This window comes from Emydura macquarii, unplaced genomic scaffold (assembly GCF_026122565.2).
Source record: "Emydura macquarii macquarii isolate MOO-44397 ecotype Brisbane River unplaced genomic scaffold, CSIRO-AGI_Emac_v2 contig_2948, whole genome shotgun sequence".
NCBI classification, from domain to species: Eukaryota; Metazoa; Chordata; order Testudines; family Chelidae; genus Emydura; species Emydura macquarii.
In genome coordinates this window covers 5,150,001-5,165,000 of record NW_027133085.1, presented here as the reverse complement: position 1 = coordinate 5,165,000, position 15,000 = coordinate 5,150,001, and the positions used below count along the sequence as shown (strand labels likewise).

The following is a 15,000-nucleotide window of genomic DNA, read 5'->3' as shown; positions in this document are numbered from 1 at the left end:
TTTGTTTTTGTCATTACTAAATTCTTGTGCTTTGTTTGTTCTGTTTATTTTAATAAAATCCACTTAATTTGTGCCATCAGCTAAAGAACCTAAGTTTCTTTTATTTACTCCTATGCAAAGTTATTATATACCATCTAGTACGTACCAGTTTGTATTGCCTAAAGTACTTGATAGTGAATTTTGTGGGACCTCCATTTTTGTATTGTGTATTGACAAGATCTAAATAGAAAATTAAAATCTAAGAAGGGGAAAAATGTATTTACAGTATAATTACAGATTCATTAAAATTTTAGAACAGACAATGGACAGCCTAAACAGGCATCCCTTGTACACTAAAAATTCCTATTGGCTTCCATGATTATTGTTGTCACTGGAATAAATTCCACTGTTCTTAATTGTGTAAAACTCCCACTCCCTGAAGGCAATGGAATTTTGCTTAGTTACGGTCTTCAGAACTTAGGCCATAATTGTTAAGTCCTGTTATGTATATTTGTTTCTTTGGAAAAGAGAATTGAAATTAAATAACCCTTCAATTAAATCAGTTTAGAGTACATTTTACTTAGTTTCAGCAAATATTGGGTTTGGAATTCAAGAATTTCTCAAGATCTGAATAAATATACACTGGTACATATTTTACATGGCAAGTAATAACATTTTTATCAAATACATCAATTTTTGTAAGAGACTGAATTATTTACGTTATTTTAATTGTTGATATAATTTTTGGACTGCAGTATTCAACAAACACACACGGTAAAATAAACGTACAATATGTAAATGAATTAATGTAAATATAATGAACATTTAGATAAGGTATTCTGAGTAAAACTATCTCTTTTCCACCTTTGCTAGTTGTGGAAAAAATACTTTTTAAAATATGACTTTATACACAGAAAAATGGGAAAGGGGAGAAACAAAAATGATATACAAAATATAATGTGCTTCTATATGGTGTATCTGATAAAATATCAGCAAATAATTTTAAATTACCTTTCCTGGCTCTATATTTTCCTTGTTTTTCTACTTGTCATTAATATGCTGTTCCTTAATCTTTTCCTTGTTATATTTGTGATTTGTATGTTTCCGTAACTTTACTGAGTGTTAGAGCACTAATTGCATTTCTCCTAAGCATTTTCCTTTTGTCCACCCAATTTAAAAACAAATGTATTCAACTTACCATATTTTGTACATTTCCCTAAAAAAAATTCTTTCCAACATTTCTTCAACATCACTAATCCCATGTATAATTTAAATTCTCCTAGTTTATTTTCCCAATCTTTCTTTATTTTATCAGTTTTCTTTTCACATTTTACTTTTTGTTTACCTTAGATTTCTACTTTTTATTTTGTGTAATTCAGTACTCCTGGTAGACAGGTCAAAATTCAGACATCCATTCGTTTTTGACACTTACATAGAACAAATTTCATAGTTATTTATCAGTGGAACCATCCATTTTCTAGAAACTTTTTATAGTATTGTGGATTCTCATGTGACATTTGTTATTTTGGTGGGTTAAAGGTTAATTAAAATAAGAATCATTTAAAGTTAGTCCAACCCTCTTAATTTTTGCATCTCTTGCTTTCTTTTCTCTTTTGCTAGCAGTTCTGTATTTTTCGTTGCTATTCTCTTTTATCTATTTTGTTCACATTTTCCTTCTTTTAAATATCATTTGCTGTGTCTCCCATTTATTTCAAAATGACTAGCATAATGTGTTCTCCTCTGTCCCCTAAATATAGGATTGGATGCCACTACTCCAACCAGTTCCCATGAGCTTACTATTCCAAATGATGTAAGTGGACCAATATTCAATCTCTCTTTTTCTCTCTCTCTCACCTGTGTGACTGTAGGTGGAATATCTCATTTTGTGTCAATTTACTAATTTGTTACTAAATAAAGTTATGTCATTTAGATTATGCTATCAGATCTGTGTTACGGAGTATCAGAGTGCAGGGTAAACATTACTGTTTATGCTAGTGTCAGTACTAGAATGAGTTTGGCTACTTAAGGAATTAATAACTCGAGAGAGAGTTAGTAGAATAGTGGTATAAAAAAGAAGACAAAGTGATACTGGATAGCTCAGTTGAATGACAAGGACTGAGATACAGAGCATTTCAACCTGTGGTCACCAGATCCAGTAATGCCAGGTTGGTTGTTATTGAAAGTATTATCAGTGATTGGATGGTTGGTGCTGTAGGTGGAGTTAGTGATTAAGGAATAGGTGTTTGAATCACAGTGGCACCATATTGACAGTTCCAGCAAAAACACCAAGAACTGAATAAACTCAGAAAATGAACAACCTGTATATTCTATGGGAACGTTCCTCCAGGTCAGGATTGAGACACAGTTTGGGGAAACTGCACTGTGACTGCTTGTGCTATAGCGTTCTGTACTATTCAGAGGATATTAGTCTCCAGGGCTGTCAATTCAGAATCTTTCATGAGCACAAAATGTATTTAAAATGTTTAAAAGTACAATGTAAACAATATTGTTTTTAAAAAGAGGGCTTAAAAACCAGAGCAACACTCCTAGTCTGTCAACTGCAAACTGGATCTGATTGGACTACCCAGCCCTAACCTGTGACAGTCCTCCCCCTATTCTACAAGGAGCTGGAACTTTAGACATCCACTTAAACATTTCCAAATGATTCTTTGTCTTCCATTGAAAAAAACCTTCCAATTTTATTCTGTTTGCCCTCAGCTATAGGTCTTATCAACTTGCATTATAAATGAATGACACAGAACATTGAATATATCCCCTCCAGTAAAAAAAGCTTTCAAGCGTGAATGGGATCACAAATAACAATGACATTACTTAAAAGATACTTATAACATCCTATAAACCCTGTGTAACTCAGTGGCAGTGACTTATAGAAAGAAGAGAAGAAAGCAAATCAGAGTTAACAATAGGAAAAAGAATTCTCTTTTCACAATTGCCTGAGATTTGGTAAGCTTTTCATTAGTGGGAGGACAGCCTGCTAATGTGTTTTATCATCTAGTTTGTTTGTTCAGAATTTTATAAAAGCACCATATTTATCCTTTCAATGCAGGTTGGGAAGCTCACTGCCAAATGCTGCTCTTGCTCACAGCACTTAAATCCAGAGTAACTCCATTTACTTCAGTGGAGTCTCTCTGGTTATCTGCTGATGTGAAAGCAAGAGCACGCTTTGGCCCTGTGTCCCTTTTGCAGCAGCCTAACAGTTGTAAGACATACTGACTCAACACTAACCTCTGACATGCCTATGTGCATCACTGCATTATTTGAAAGATCCTCCTGCAATAGCAGATTTTTCAAGATATAGTAAAACAAGCCTGCATATGTGAGTTTTAAAGCAAGCCCACTGTAGCTGAAATCAAGTCCTGTCTCACCACCACATTTTTTAAAAGATATCCTTGAGAACAATATGGGTTTAGGCATAAAAATAGCTCGCAGGAACTCTGCAACTAGGGAATGGAGTGATATTTTGGGTTGGTTCTTAGCACTAAGTTCAGCTGTATATTAATAGAAGTGCTAAATGGACTCAGTGCTCTGCATATGCGCAGGTGTGTGTGTAGTGCTACTAGCACTGGAAGTGTTACAATTTTGGGGGGGGGGGGGGGATTCTCATAATAAAATACGGGCTGCTCAGGAATTTTGTCTGTTTGCGTTTCTGGCAGTACAGAGGGGCCCTGCATGCTTTCAGCGGGCAGAGTCCTGGAGCAGGCACAACAGACCAGAGCAGCCTAGGACTGATGGAAGGGAGGGACAATTGTATCAGGCCCCGAGCTCAGGGGAGCCCCTAACATCTGTGTAAATAAATGGGCAGGGAAGGAGTCCCAGAAAACACAATGTATCAGGGCCCCAAATTTCTCTCAGTGGGCCTGGAGCTGCCCCGACTCTGTGCTCACGAGCCACAGCTTCACCCCCTCACCACCAAGCTCCCCTTTCCCCCTCCCCGCAGGCTGGAGATAGGAGGAGGCGACTGGAGCCTACCAGACATTTATAGGAAAGGGGGCGGGGGGCTTCAGGAATGTAATGAGGAGAAGTGGGGGAGCCTATCAGAGTGCAAGGGGAAGGGAGGAGGCTGCAGGAGCCTGCTAGGGGTCAGTGAGCAAATGGGGGAGTTGATGGGAGCCAGGGCCCTGCATTCTCTATGAAGCTAGGGTTCTGTTTTCAGCCTGTTATCGTCACGCACACATTGAGGGTGGGCAGGGGGCGCTCCAAAACCAGATGACAGATCAAAATCATCATGATTTATCCTTGATTCTGACACGTGGCTTTCGAACTGTTGGGGTTGGCAGTATGCTGGATCTGGGTGCACTCACACGCACACACACCCAGCACCCACTCTAGGGGGATTCTTTTTTTTCTTTTTTTTTTTTTTAAGAGTCTGAAATAAATAGTCAAACCACCCTCCCTTGGACGGTGAGACTCACCTCCTGTTGATCTGAGGGCTTCATCCTTTCTAGTGGCTGGGGAACAGTGGTGTAGCTGAAACCAGGCTCACCCAATCAGATTATAAGCAATTCATCCTGCGTTTTTATCAGTCTCTGTTTTGCTTGTGACTCAAGACTTGTGTCAGCCACAGGCCCTGCCAAAAAATCAGTTCTGGCTATGCCTCTACTGGGGAATCTACTGGGAAGGCAATCGAGTGAGGAAGTGAGGGGGTGGATAAATTTCCTGGGTAGATCCTAGGGCCTGGGCTACACCCTGTGTGATGTAGTTAGGTTATCCTAATCCCCAGTGTAGACGCCTATGGGTCAAAGGAAGAATTTTTCTGTCAACCTAGCTACCACCTCTTGGAGAGAGAAACCATCTATGTCAATGGAGAAAACCCTTTCGACAACGTAGGATGCATCTATGCTACAGCGGCATAGCTGCGGCCCCTTAACAATGCCCCCGTAGCATGGACATACCCTAGGTTTGCATCCAGGAGGGACGTAATGCTGCTTAAAACAGTATGACGTTCTGCAAAGTCCTATTTGTGTTTGTAGCTGAACAGCCAGAGGGGGAGTGGCCCCAGGGCAACATGATTCCTGTAGGGGGAAGACGGAAGAATGAGGCAATGCATAGAAAGCAGCGACTGCCTGTGTGCATCTGGAACGTCCAAGGGATCAACGAGGCAGGGAGGCTCCACCCCTCCCCACAATATTGCCTGGAAAATCCCTCCCACTATGAGGGATGAGGTCCTGAAAATTCTAAGTGGCTCCAACCTTCCTGCCCCTGGCCCTGCCTCAACACTTGGAGTGGTGACTGGGGGGGTCCCAAGGTGGGTTTATTCCTCACCCCCTTTCCTTGTGGCTAGAGGGAATTGCACCCACATTAGGTCCCCTCAGTGTAAGTGGAAGGGATGATCTGGCCCTCAGTAATTAAAGTCTATCTGCTTTAGCACATCCATCAAAATTGATTTTTGTTGGTATTGTCTAAATTACCAGCAAAAAGTCACTTACTCAGAGTTCATTGTGACCAGCATAACCCTCAAAAGGCTGCACCTATAACAGTAAGAAAAAAGCTGAGTCCTCCCTAAAAATAAAGTGTCAGCTTCAATAATTTCTGCTATTGCTTCTCCTTGGCAATACTCATTATTGCTCCAAACAAGAAATCAGGGTTGATATTTGTCATCTTGACAAGCAGCCAAAATAATTAATTGATTTTTTTTTCATTTTTTTGTAAGGCGTAAGAAAACTTACATGCCCACAGGGTCGTTTGGAAATAGTTTTGTAAGCAATGAATCTAGTTGATTTTCTGATTCACTTTCAGTGTTGTGCCTTTATCCTTCGTGGCCTTTATTTGGTCTAGAATTGCAAAATAGGTCTGTGTAAACTGTTAGCTCTCATAAGGGCAGAGTGTACGTCAGTAAGGGCAGACCACACTGAGCATTATTCTCCCCTTGCACCAGTGTAAATCAGGAGTAATTCTTTTTATGTTAACAGGCATCTTTCTTTACTGCTTTGCACCTTGAGGAGTCATTTACCTCTGCACAAAGTCAATGTAAAATACTGGTGTAAATGAGAAAAGAATTGAGACCATTGTACTTACATGTGCTCTTGAGTTATCAAAGAAGAACAGGATATGATTTAAATAAAAATAAACCCAGAAGGTCAACTCTGAATTGTTACTCAGTGCTTGATCAGACAAATTCCCACTGATTCAAGCAATTTGCTTAAGCAAACCCCAAATACAAACTAAGTAAAGACCTTAGGGTTTGACCGAAGGAAAGCATAAGTTAATAGCTGTTTACTGTTTGTATGTGTTTGTTGTGTTATAGTAAATTCTACTTATTCTTTCTTAAGTTAAGGCAGTTATAATTTCTCTGTTATTAGTGATTACTATAGCTCAGACCTCAAAGCTTTTTACATCTCACAATGATAATTGCAACTATTTCAAATAATAAAGAAAAATGCCATTGTGCTGTAAAATCAAACTCCCTTTCCAGAGTGTGAATTTAGAAGTTCTATCCAGCTAGGTTTTTAGTGGGTTCCCATCACTGTAGTATCAGGGCACTTCTGAAATAGAACTAATAAAGTGGACTGTGTTTCTCCCATCTCCTTTGGAGGCCATTTAAATGTGTGTACGTGCGTGTCTCCTCTTCCCCATTCCAGGTAGTTATGCATTTCACTCTGAAGGGGGGGAGGTCTCTGGTTATTCCCATCTTCTCCAGAAGGAAGTTCAATCATCCTGAATCAGTGGTGAAGAAAGCTGTGTCCCCCGCTCTCACAAGTTGACCCTTGAGGTTGACAGCTTCATTGCCCACGTGGAATGTAACTATTGAGGAAAGTTGGGATCCCTGCTCAAGAAGCACTCTTTAAAGTAATGTGGTGCACTCCTCTGAAGGGATTAAAGATGAGCACAGTTCTCTTGAAACTAACCAGTTCTGTGGAGGCAGTGTGGTGAGCAGAGCTCCAAGTGGTGGGGTTGTGTGCTGCTATAACCATGTCATTGTCCAACAGTAGGGGACCCGTCCTTTTCCCAGTCACAGATGAAAAAAAGCATTTTTGGCAGTGATAGCTATTTTATGTCCAGAAAGACTGAAGAGTCCAAAAGAACTCCTAGGCTACAGTGTGACTTGATTATCTGAGACCAGATGCCCCCAATAGCAGGAGATGTTATGATGCTGGGTAGTTCTTCAAAATATTTCCTTCCCACCAGCATTACTTCTGTCTTGTTCTTTATCCCCTCTTGAAATCAGTTTAAGAATCAACGGAAGATCAGAGAAGTCCACGTTTTACTACCCAGTGGATAATCAATGGGTCCACTTGTGGAGCATGTCACTATTTAGCATGAGAAAAGATATGAAAATTTGCCCTAGAGTAAGATGCGAATCTCAGTGTTAGTAAGGGAGTGGGGCAGAACTGGACCCTCTATAAAGCTGTGTACTTTCAATTAAGCTATTGCACGTTATATTTTTCATTGGTAATTAAGGTCTGCACAGAAATGACAATAACAGTGTTGGTGTCTCAAAATTTGTCCTACCAATCATCTGTTTATGAAGTCTGTGGAATCATTTAAAGTCAGATGGTGCATTTTCCTTGGGAGGGGAGAGGAGAGATGTTAAATATTGCTATTGCTTTTTAACAGGCGGACAGTAGTTAAGCATCTTGTCCAAGATCCTACAATAAGTCAGTGAGAGAGCTGTGATCACATCTCAGGAGATCGTGACTTCCACTAGATTACATTGTCCCTCATGCTTTTCCCTTTTCTAAATAAAAATACATAAATAAATCCCACTATGACCACCCTTCTGAGCAGTATAACAAAGCAGTGTACGCATGCGACAGAAGAAAGAAGCATAAAGAATAAAAAAGATTGAAAATAGTGAGAAAGAAATGAAACTAAATATTTATGAAAAACAATTAGCTAGTCTCTTCTGACGAGAACATCAGAGGCCCAGTTCTACTGAGAGTTGTACTCTGGTTTTACATCAGTGTAGCATGTTAGGAAGTCAAAGATACCTGTGGTATACTGGGAATGTCAGACACATCCAATATAACGTGTAACAGAAACTATTCCAAGGATACACACCAAATCAATTTTTACATGGATTGAAACTTCCTTTAAATTTAGATGAAGGGAGTAGCTGGCTCAGTGTGTTGGTAATGGGAGATGTCTTTGCCCCTTTGGTCAGTGGTTCAAACTGGTATTGAATGACAGTTGTTACCATCTGACAGTTAGTTAGTGGTCATTATTAACTGAGTTTCTGGTCTCATCTTGTGTCCACTAGGCACTTGTTCATGTCACAGTGGGCATCCTTGCTAGCACTCTCAGGAAAGAGGCCAAGGATTCAATGGGCGGAGCCTGCATTACTCTTTCACTCTTGAAGATGCTTCCTCCAGGCCAGTGGAGGTAAACTGACGAGGCAGTGTTGGGACGCTTGAGTTGGCAGTACTAATCCCTGTACTGGGGATAAACAGAAAACTTTGATCCCTGGTGCTGCCTACTAAATACCTTTTGCTAGCATTATTACAAATGGAATAGAGTTTTATCTAGAAATGAAATATTCCAATGACCCACAAGACACTATCCAGCATGACAAGTCAACGCTTTGCAGCATGGGGCTTGTCATAAACTACAGACTAAATGTCTGATTATTCCCAGTGCCATTCAGAGAGAATGCAGCAGTGATGGACATAAGGAACAAACAAGCAGGAAACTCACAATAGAAGGCCATATTTTAAAGTGTAATTAGCATATCTTCTCTCTATGGGTGATAGATTGTCTTTATTATTAAGCTCTGCCAGTGTGCTCAGCACTATACAAACATAAAGAAAGACACAGGACCTGAATTGGAACTCACATGGTGTAAATCAGGAGTAATTCCCACTGAAGTCGATAAAGTTAAACTGGGGTGAGATAAAAATCAGTCCTCTGGGAGTTTATGTTCCTGGCTCATTCCTGCTCCCCTTGATGTCAAAGGAATGTTGCCATTGACTTGGACAGACAATTAAGAAATTGTGGGTGCATGAGTCTCCTCTAACTTTTACCGGTATAACTACATGGTCTTGGGTGGAGTCACTCCTGCTTTACACTATTGTAAATCAGAGGAGAATCAGACCCATGATACACTGGAAGCCCAGATGACAGTCAGTCTCAAAGCATTTCCAAAAGTCATTCTAAAGAAAAATGTTAGACTACTGTGATTTCATTCCCTAATTTTATCTGCTGAGAGTTTTCAGAAACCGCAAACCTATAACTGTAGAACGTACAGTACTTCACACAGTGCTGTCACTTTCAATGTTTGATGGAGCCCACATCTGTTGCAACCCATTGGGACCAAATATCACAGAATCTGCCAAATCCTGCTGTGACACCATCTACAAAATGACAGAGATGGCTTCTCCTGAGTGGGCCAGTCAGTAGCATTAGAAAGATTTGTCTTGAAAAAAGACCATCAATTTGGATATAATTTCATATCACTCCTTCTCAGAGTGAGCCAGATCTGCTCTTACTTATTTTATAGAAACAAAATACAATAAGCCTGGTGCACCACTGCGTCACTCTGGTTTTACACCAGTGTAAGTCCATCTAAATGACTTGCCAAGGAAAGGCAATCTCTTAGATCATCATTTCAACTGTATAGCTTAAAACCAACTCTTACCTGTTTTCCTCCTGTTGTCCTACCTTGTTTCTTCCACATGCTCACCACCATAGGAAATGAGGGGGCCATCCCCTGACTGTCACTCTCCCACATCCTCTACATCCCCCAAATGCAGCAGCATTAGCCATTGATTTGCATTAAATACTTTAAATTTTTGCATACAAATGCCAAAATTGTATATTGCTCCAAAGTCTGCTTAAATGTTCTTGGTGAGCTACACTATGTAAAAATATTGCCTGTTGATATATAGACTTTAAGGCCAGAAGGGACCATCATTATCATCTAGTCTGACCTCCTGCACATCACAGGCCACAGAACCTCATCCAGCCCCTCCTGTAATAGATCCAATACAATATTACCAGAGTATAAAATGAGATGTAGGAAAACATGCATAATCCTGATTTACATTTTTGCAAATAAAATGAAACTATTTGTTTCTGTAAATGAACAGGATCAAGTTATAAAGGACGTGTCAGCTCTCCGTGCACCTGATTCTGCACTCAGCTAAATGGTTATAAGTCCCATTGTCTTTAATGGAGAGCTATTTGTGAGAGTAGAATTTAGTCAATAAAGTTTAGGACTGTCAAACAAACTGGAAAGACAAAGCGAGTGAGGTAATATCCTTTATTGCACCAGCTTCTGTTGGTGAATGAGACAAGCTTTCGAACTCACAGAACTCTTCCTCAGACTGATGCAAAAACACATCAATAGAGCTTTCAGTCTGTCCAGTTTCTGAATTATGTTGCATCTCTTGATATTTTCACTGGAAATTCCAACTGGGCTCTACTTTGTATTCTGTAGCACTACAATGTGCCAGTATTCGCTGACATGTTGGATGGCTAAATTGCCTGTGATACAGACTTAATACATAGCCGCCTACAAAATGACTATGCTTTAACTATAGATTCTTGAACATTGAACCCATAGACCCTGCAAGCTATTCTTTCCAAACAGCACAGCAAAAATCTTTTGTTTTGCTAGCAAGAGACTTTAATAACCACATTTCGATCAATACAACAAGTTGCAGTTAAATGGGTTTTGCTTGTGTCTGTGGCACTAATTTCAGTCTTTGTCCCTCTCCAGTTAATAGGCTGCATCATTGGCAGACAAGGCAGTAAGATAAATGAAATCAGGCAAATGTCAGGAGCGCAGATCAAGATTGCTAATGCCACAGAAGGCTCTGCAGAACGACAAGTTACAATCACAGGATCCCCTGCAAACATCAGCTTAGCACAGTACCTCATTAATGCAAGGTAAGTTAGTTTTGTAAGTGATATACTTTTGCAAGATTGCTCTGTCTGTTTTCCAGCAAATGTCTGCCCAGAATAAGCCAGAAAGTTGCTGTGCATTGCCCATTTTGCACAGTGTTATTTGATTCCTACCTATTTGTAAATCCTGCACTGTTTGAGCCTATGTTTGTTGGTGGTTTATATGGAAAGCAGCTTAATCTGGTGCAATTTCAGTTACACTGAATCATAAGAGTTCAAAATCTGAACATTCACATTTGCATCCGTCTTGCCTGTGAGCTGGACACAGAAAATGATACTGTCATAAATTCTTTGGAAGATGAAACTTTTCATAGAACAAACTGATATTAATGAAGAATCATTCTGCTGTCCTAAATGGCAACTACAGTGAAACTGATTGCAAAACACCTTTAATTTGCTATGTGGAAATTGCTTCTCGGGTTGATATTAAACAGACATTTGGCTGCTAAAGAGACACAGGATTTATTTTTTTCACAGATAGCACTACAAATTTATAAAAAGCGCACCCTAATCAGACAGGATGAGAATCTCCTTTTCGGCTCCAGAGTTAATGAAAACTCTGATTGTTTAGTTAGCCCTTTGTGACCGTTTATGACTCTAACTATTTTGATCTGATTATTTAGGATACGGAAGTAGCACTTTATTTCCTATTACCCCTAGAAGAGAGTGCAATGGAGATAACTCTTTGTCATAAATCTACTTGTACTGAGGCACTGTAGAAAAAGATTAGTATCTATACATAATACCATTTTTGAAAAATACTGTGCCATCTCACAAATCAAGCTACTGTCTTAAATATACTTGCTATTAAAGTCATATAAAGTGTAAAATAGTATAAGTTTGTGTATGTTGTGGATTTCAGTCCTATCAGTCTAGAACCGTCTATCAATCTAACCAACCAAAGCACCTCTCCACCAAGATCATTTGACCCATCGCTAGAAAAGCATGTAGGTTCCATGAATGAAGGAAAAGGATATTTGCAAAATATTTATGTAGTCTTCCATTATGGCAAACAAAATATTGCCGATTGTTAGCTTTGCATTGCTTGAAACTAGCTTGTTAGGGATAAATGAACTGTTATATGACATTGAGAAGCTTCAGCACTAGCCATTTCCAGAATCCAAAGACAACATACAGCTCTTGTGATTTACATTCTTGATAGCAAATATAAGTCACTTCCTTAAGCCCTGTAATCAAGTAAAAATGTGTTCCCTCCTTTAACCCTTAAGGATATGTTCTTCTCTTGGTGTTCAGGGATTCCCCACACATCGAGACGAGAATAGACCCCTTCACTTTTAGTTGCACAAACACCATATGGCATGCATCTGGATTACAGAAGATAACAATTTAAGATCTTCAAGACAGCTAAAGTATGCAAATAAAATAATGCAAGTTATTAATGGAGTTGCAGTGAGCTGCTCACCAGAGACAGAAACTCTAGTGAACAAACCTCTCTTTGACTCACTTAGAAAAGCCTGTGAACTCTCACAGCTCTCTTTATTGCTGTCTAATGGTTCTTTTCAAGGAATGGGACATTTAAGAGGTCTTTTAATACACTTTTGCCGAGAAGAAAACTGCTGAGTAATCATATGCCATGGATACTATATAACCTGTGAAACTAGAAACAAAATAGTATTTTCTTCCTGTTGAATTTCTAGTTAGAAAGCATTTGTTACCATCAGATACAATAAACCATTATATATTATGTACCATATGTTGAAAATGTATTTAGATAAAATGACTTCATTTGTAAATGAAGAGTCTTCAAACCATGTATAATAAATTAAGCTCTAAAGTATAGGTAATTAAGGTGGCCTTTTCATTTTAAAAAACTATGCTATGTGACCCGTTTTTTGCTAAAAGATATAATGAAGAGAGAGGAATTCTGTTAATTTAGGTGCCAACACAGCAATAGTACTAACTGGCAGTCAAAGACCGAATGGGCCGTGGAAATTGAATCACTTCAGTCCAACAACAGCCCTTTGGCTTAGGCACCTTTGCAAGTCCATGGGAGGAAAATAGTGAGGGTCATGGCCCATGCTCTACCTATTCTGTGGATAAATGGAGCTAGCTTCCAGGGTTGTAAGTTCAAAACTTTATATGAGCCTGATGTGCTTTTTTATAATTTTTTTATTTATTTATAATTTTCTTATTAAACATAAGAAGCAGATATGAAATAAATTGTTACTGGAGGGAGTTGAGGACAATATCAAAATGCTAAACTCACCGAGCTACCTACTGGATATGCAAAAATAGTCAACATCCCCCTAGGCCAGGGGCCACCAAGTTTTTCCATCATTCCTAGATCTACCTTTTCTTTCAGTTCAGGCAGTTACTTCTGAGACTGACATCACACTCTAGACCCATCAGCTGTGACGAGGCCTGTAATGTCATTCCCATAGGTTTGGCTTCCAGGGGCAGTACATCTAGGAATTACAATATGTAATTCAAGGTTTGACCGTAGCATGGGTTTTAAAAGAATCCCAATTCTTTGAAGTACCTGCACTATTTCTAGTCAGTTTTGTCTTTTTTAAAATCATTTATCAGACAATTTTAAATAAAGATTCTTTTGTTGCAGTATCTTGTTGAATATGTGCATGAGAATATATAAACTAGGTTAGCTTTAAAGCAGCATGGTCTATAGAGACAGGAATTTAACCTTATTTTTGTTTCTGTTTGGGTATATCCAACTGTTGACATTTGTATCCCTGAAATATGCTCCATCTTAGTTATTTGCATTAGGGATGCTTTATTTCCTGTATAGTCTCTGTCTCTTAACTGATCTCCAGGTAAAGGACTTGGGAAATAAAGTTCTAGTGTAATAATTTGATAACAAGGATCCAGTTATCTTAAAATTCTTACTAAAAATGAAGTGATCCACAATTTAAGTTTAAACTGTATAATATATGACTCCTTCGTTGGGTTATTTCAGCTAACGGTGCTTTCTTATTCTTGTTGAAGAGTAGCTTTTTGAAGATATTTTTACTTCCATTTTGATAACCATTTGATTAATGTAGTTCAAGTATAACTAATAAGAGCCCACCCCTGTATTCCGTATATACACAAGAAATCCACTGATTCCCGGGAACACAGGATGTGGCCTTCAGTGTATTTATTCATAAAATGAACCTCTTCTCTGAAAAGAGACTCTGTAAAACTAGCATCATGGAGTTCCTGTTGTGTCATGCATCGTTAGCTTCCGTATTAAATTTGGCCTGTTTACATGTAAACAGTTGATTTTGGTAATTGAAAAGTCAACAAGGCCTCTGGAAATCAAGCTGGATTCCCTCTATTTTATGCATCATGGTCATCACCACCTCCATCACTCCCACTAGTAATAAAGATCTGGTAAGGCAGGCCAAATTAGGCCCTCAATTATGCCTGTGCAACTCAATACATCATCTGGAGACAATGAGGTTACATGAGTGTAAATGAGGGCAGGATTTTGACCTGCAGAATCTTTACCACCTGTCATGATACATGAGAAGGTATTTTTAGACCCCAGGCTAAACTTTCAGCATTAGCAGTTAGAAAAATCCCATTTTGTGGCTTGCCAGCTGAGCCACTTTGATCTGGAGTCACTGCAAGGTAATAAGTAATGAATCCCCACAATGTCATTTTTACAGATCCCTCTCAGAGTAAAACTGAGCTGGGAATGTAAAATCCAATTATATACAGATAATTTCACAAAACATGCAACCCCCCTCCTGCTCACCAGCCTGAGAATATATCTGTGGTTGGCTCTAAATTTCAGAGTCGGGAAACAGGCATTTTGAAAGTAAATGATATAGTTTAATATTTCAGATGGCATTGTTTGCTGTATAAAGATAGTATTATTGTCTTTCTACAGAGAACAATTTGGACCCTAAGTTAGAAAAAGCAGTGTTCCTCAGTGGGAATGGGCAAGCCTTGTGGAGTTCGAGCAGTGGTTCTGAACCCCTGGCCCAAGGGCCACTTGCAGCCCAATCAGCACACAGCTACAGCCCATGCGACAGCCTCAGGGCCATACAGGTAGTCTATATAGTGTGTGGGTGCAGCCCACAGGACACAGAGAGGGCTGAATATGCGGCCCACAATGGTAAATAGCTTGAGAACCATGGAGTTAGAGGATAAGAAAACCAAAGTTTTCTGTTTCACAAACCGTTTCTTGTACCCCAAACC

At 39.2% G+C, this 15,000-nt stretch overlaps 1 protein-coding gene across 10 annotated transcripts in view; it reads left to right on the top strand.

Annotated features, from left to right (window-relative positions):
• Nucleotides 1–15,000, top strand: part of LOC137167650 (poly(rC)-binding protein 3-like) — a 490,543-nt gene that overhangs the window by 455,965 nt on the left and 19,578 nt on the right. For 6 of the 10 annotated variants that reach the window (XM_067569882.1, XM_067569883.1, XM_067569874.1 and 3 more), the window contains 2 exons: nucleotides 1,737–1,789; nucleotides 10,655–10,824. In XM_067569882.1, the coding sequence (XP_067425983.1) occupies nucleotides 1,737–1,789; nucleotides 10,655–10,824 (223 nt within the window). The other 4 variants (XM_067569880.1, XM_067569881.1, XM_067569879.1 and 1 more) reach the window with 4 other exon arrangements.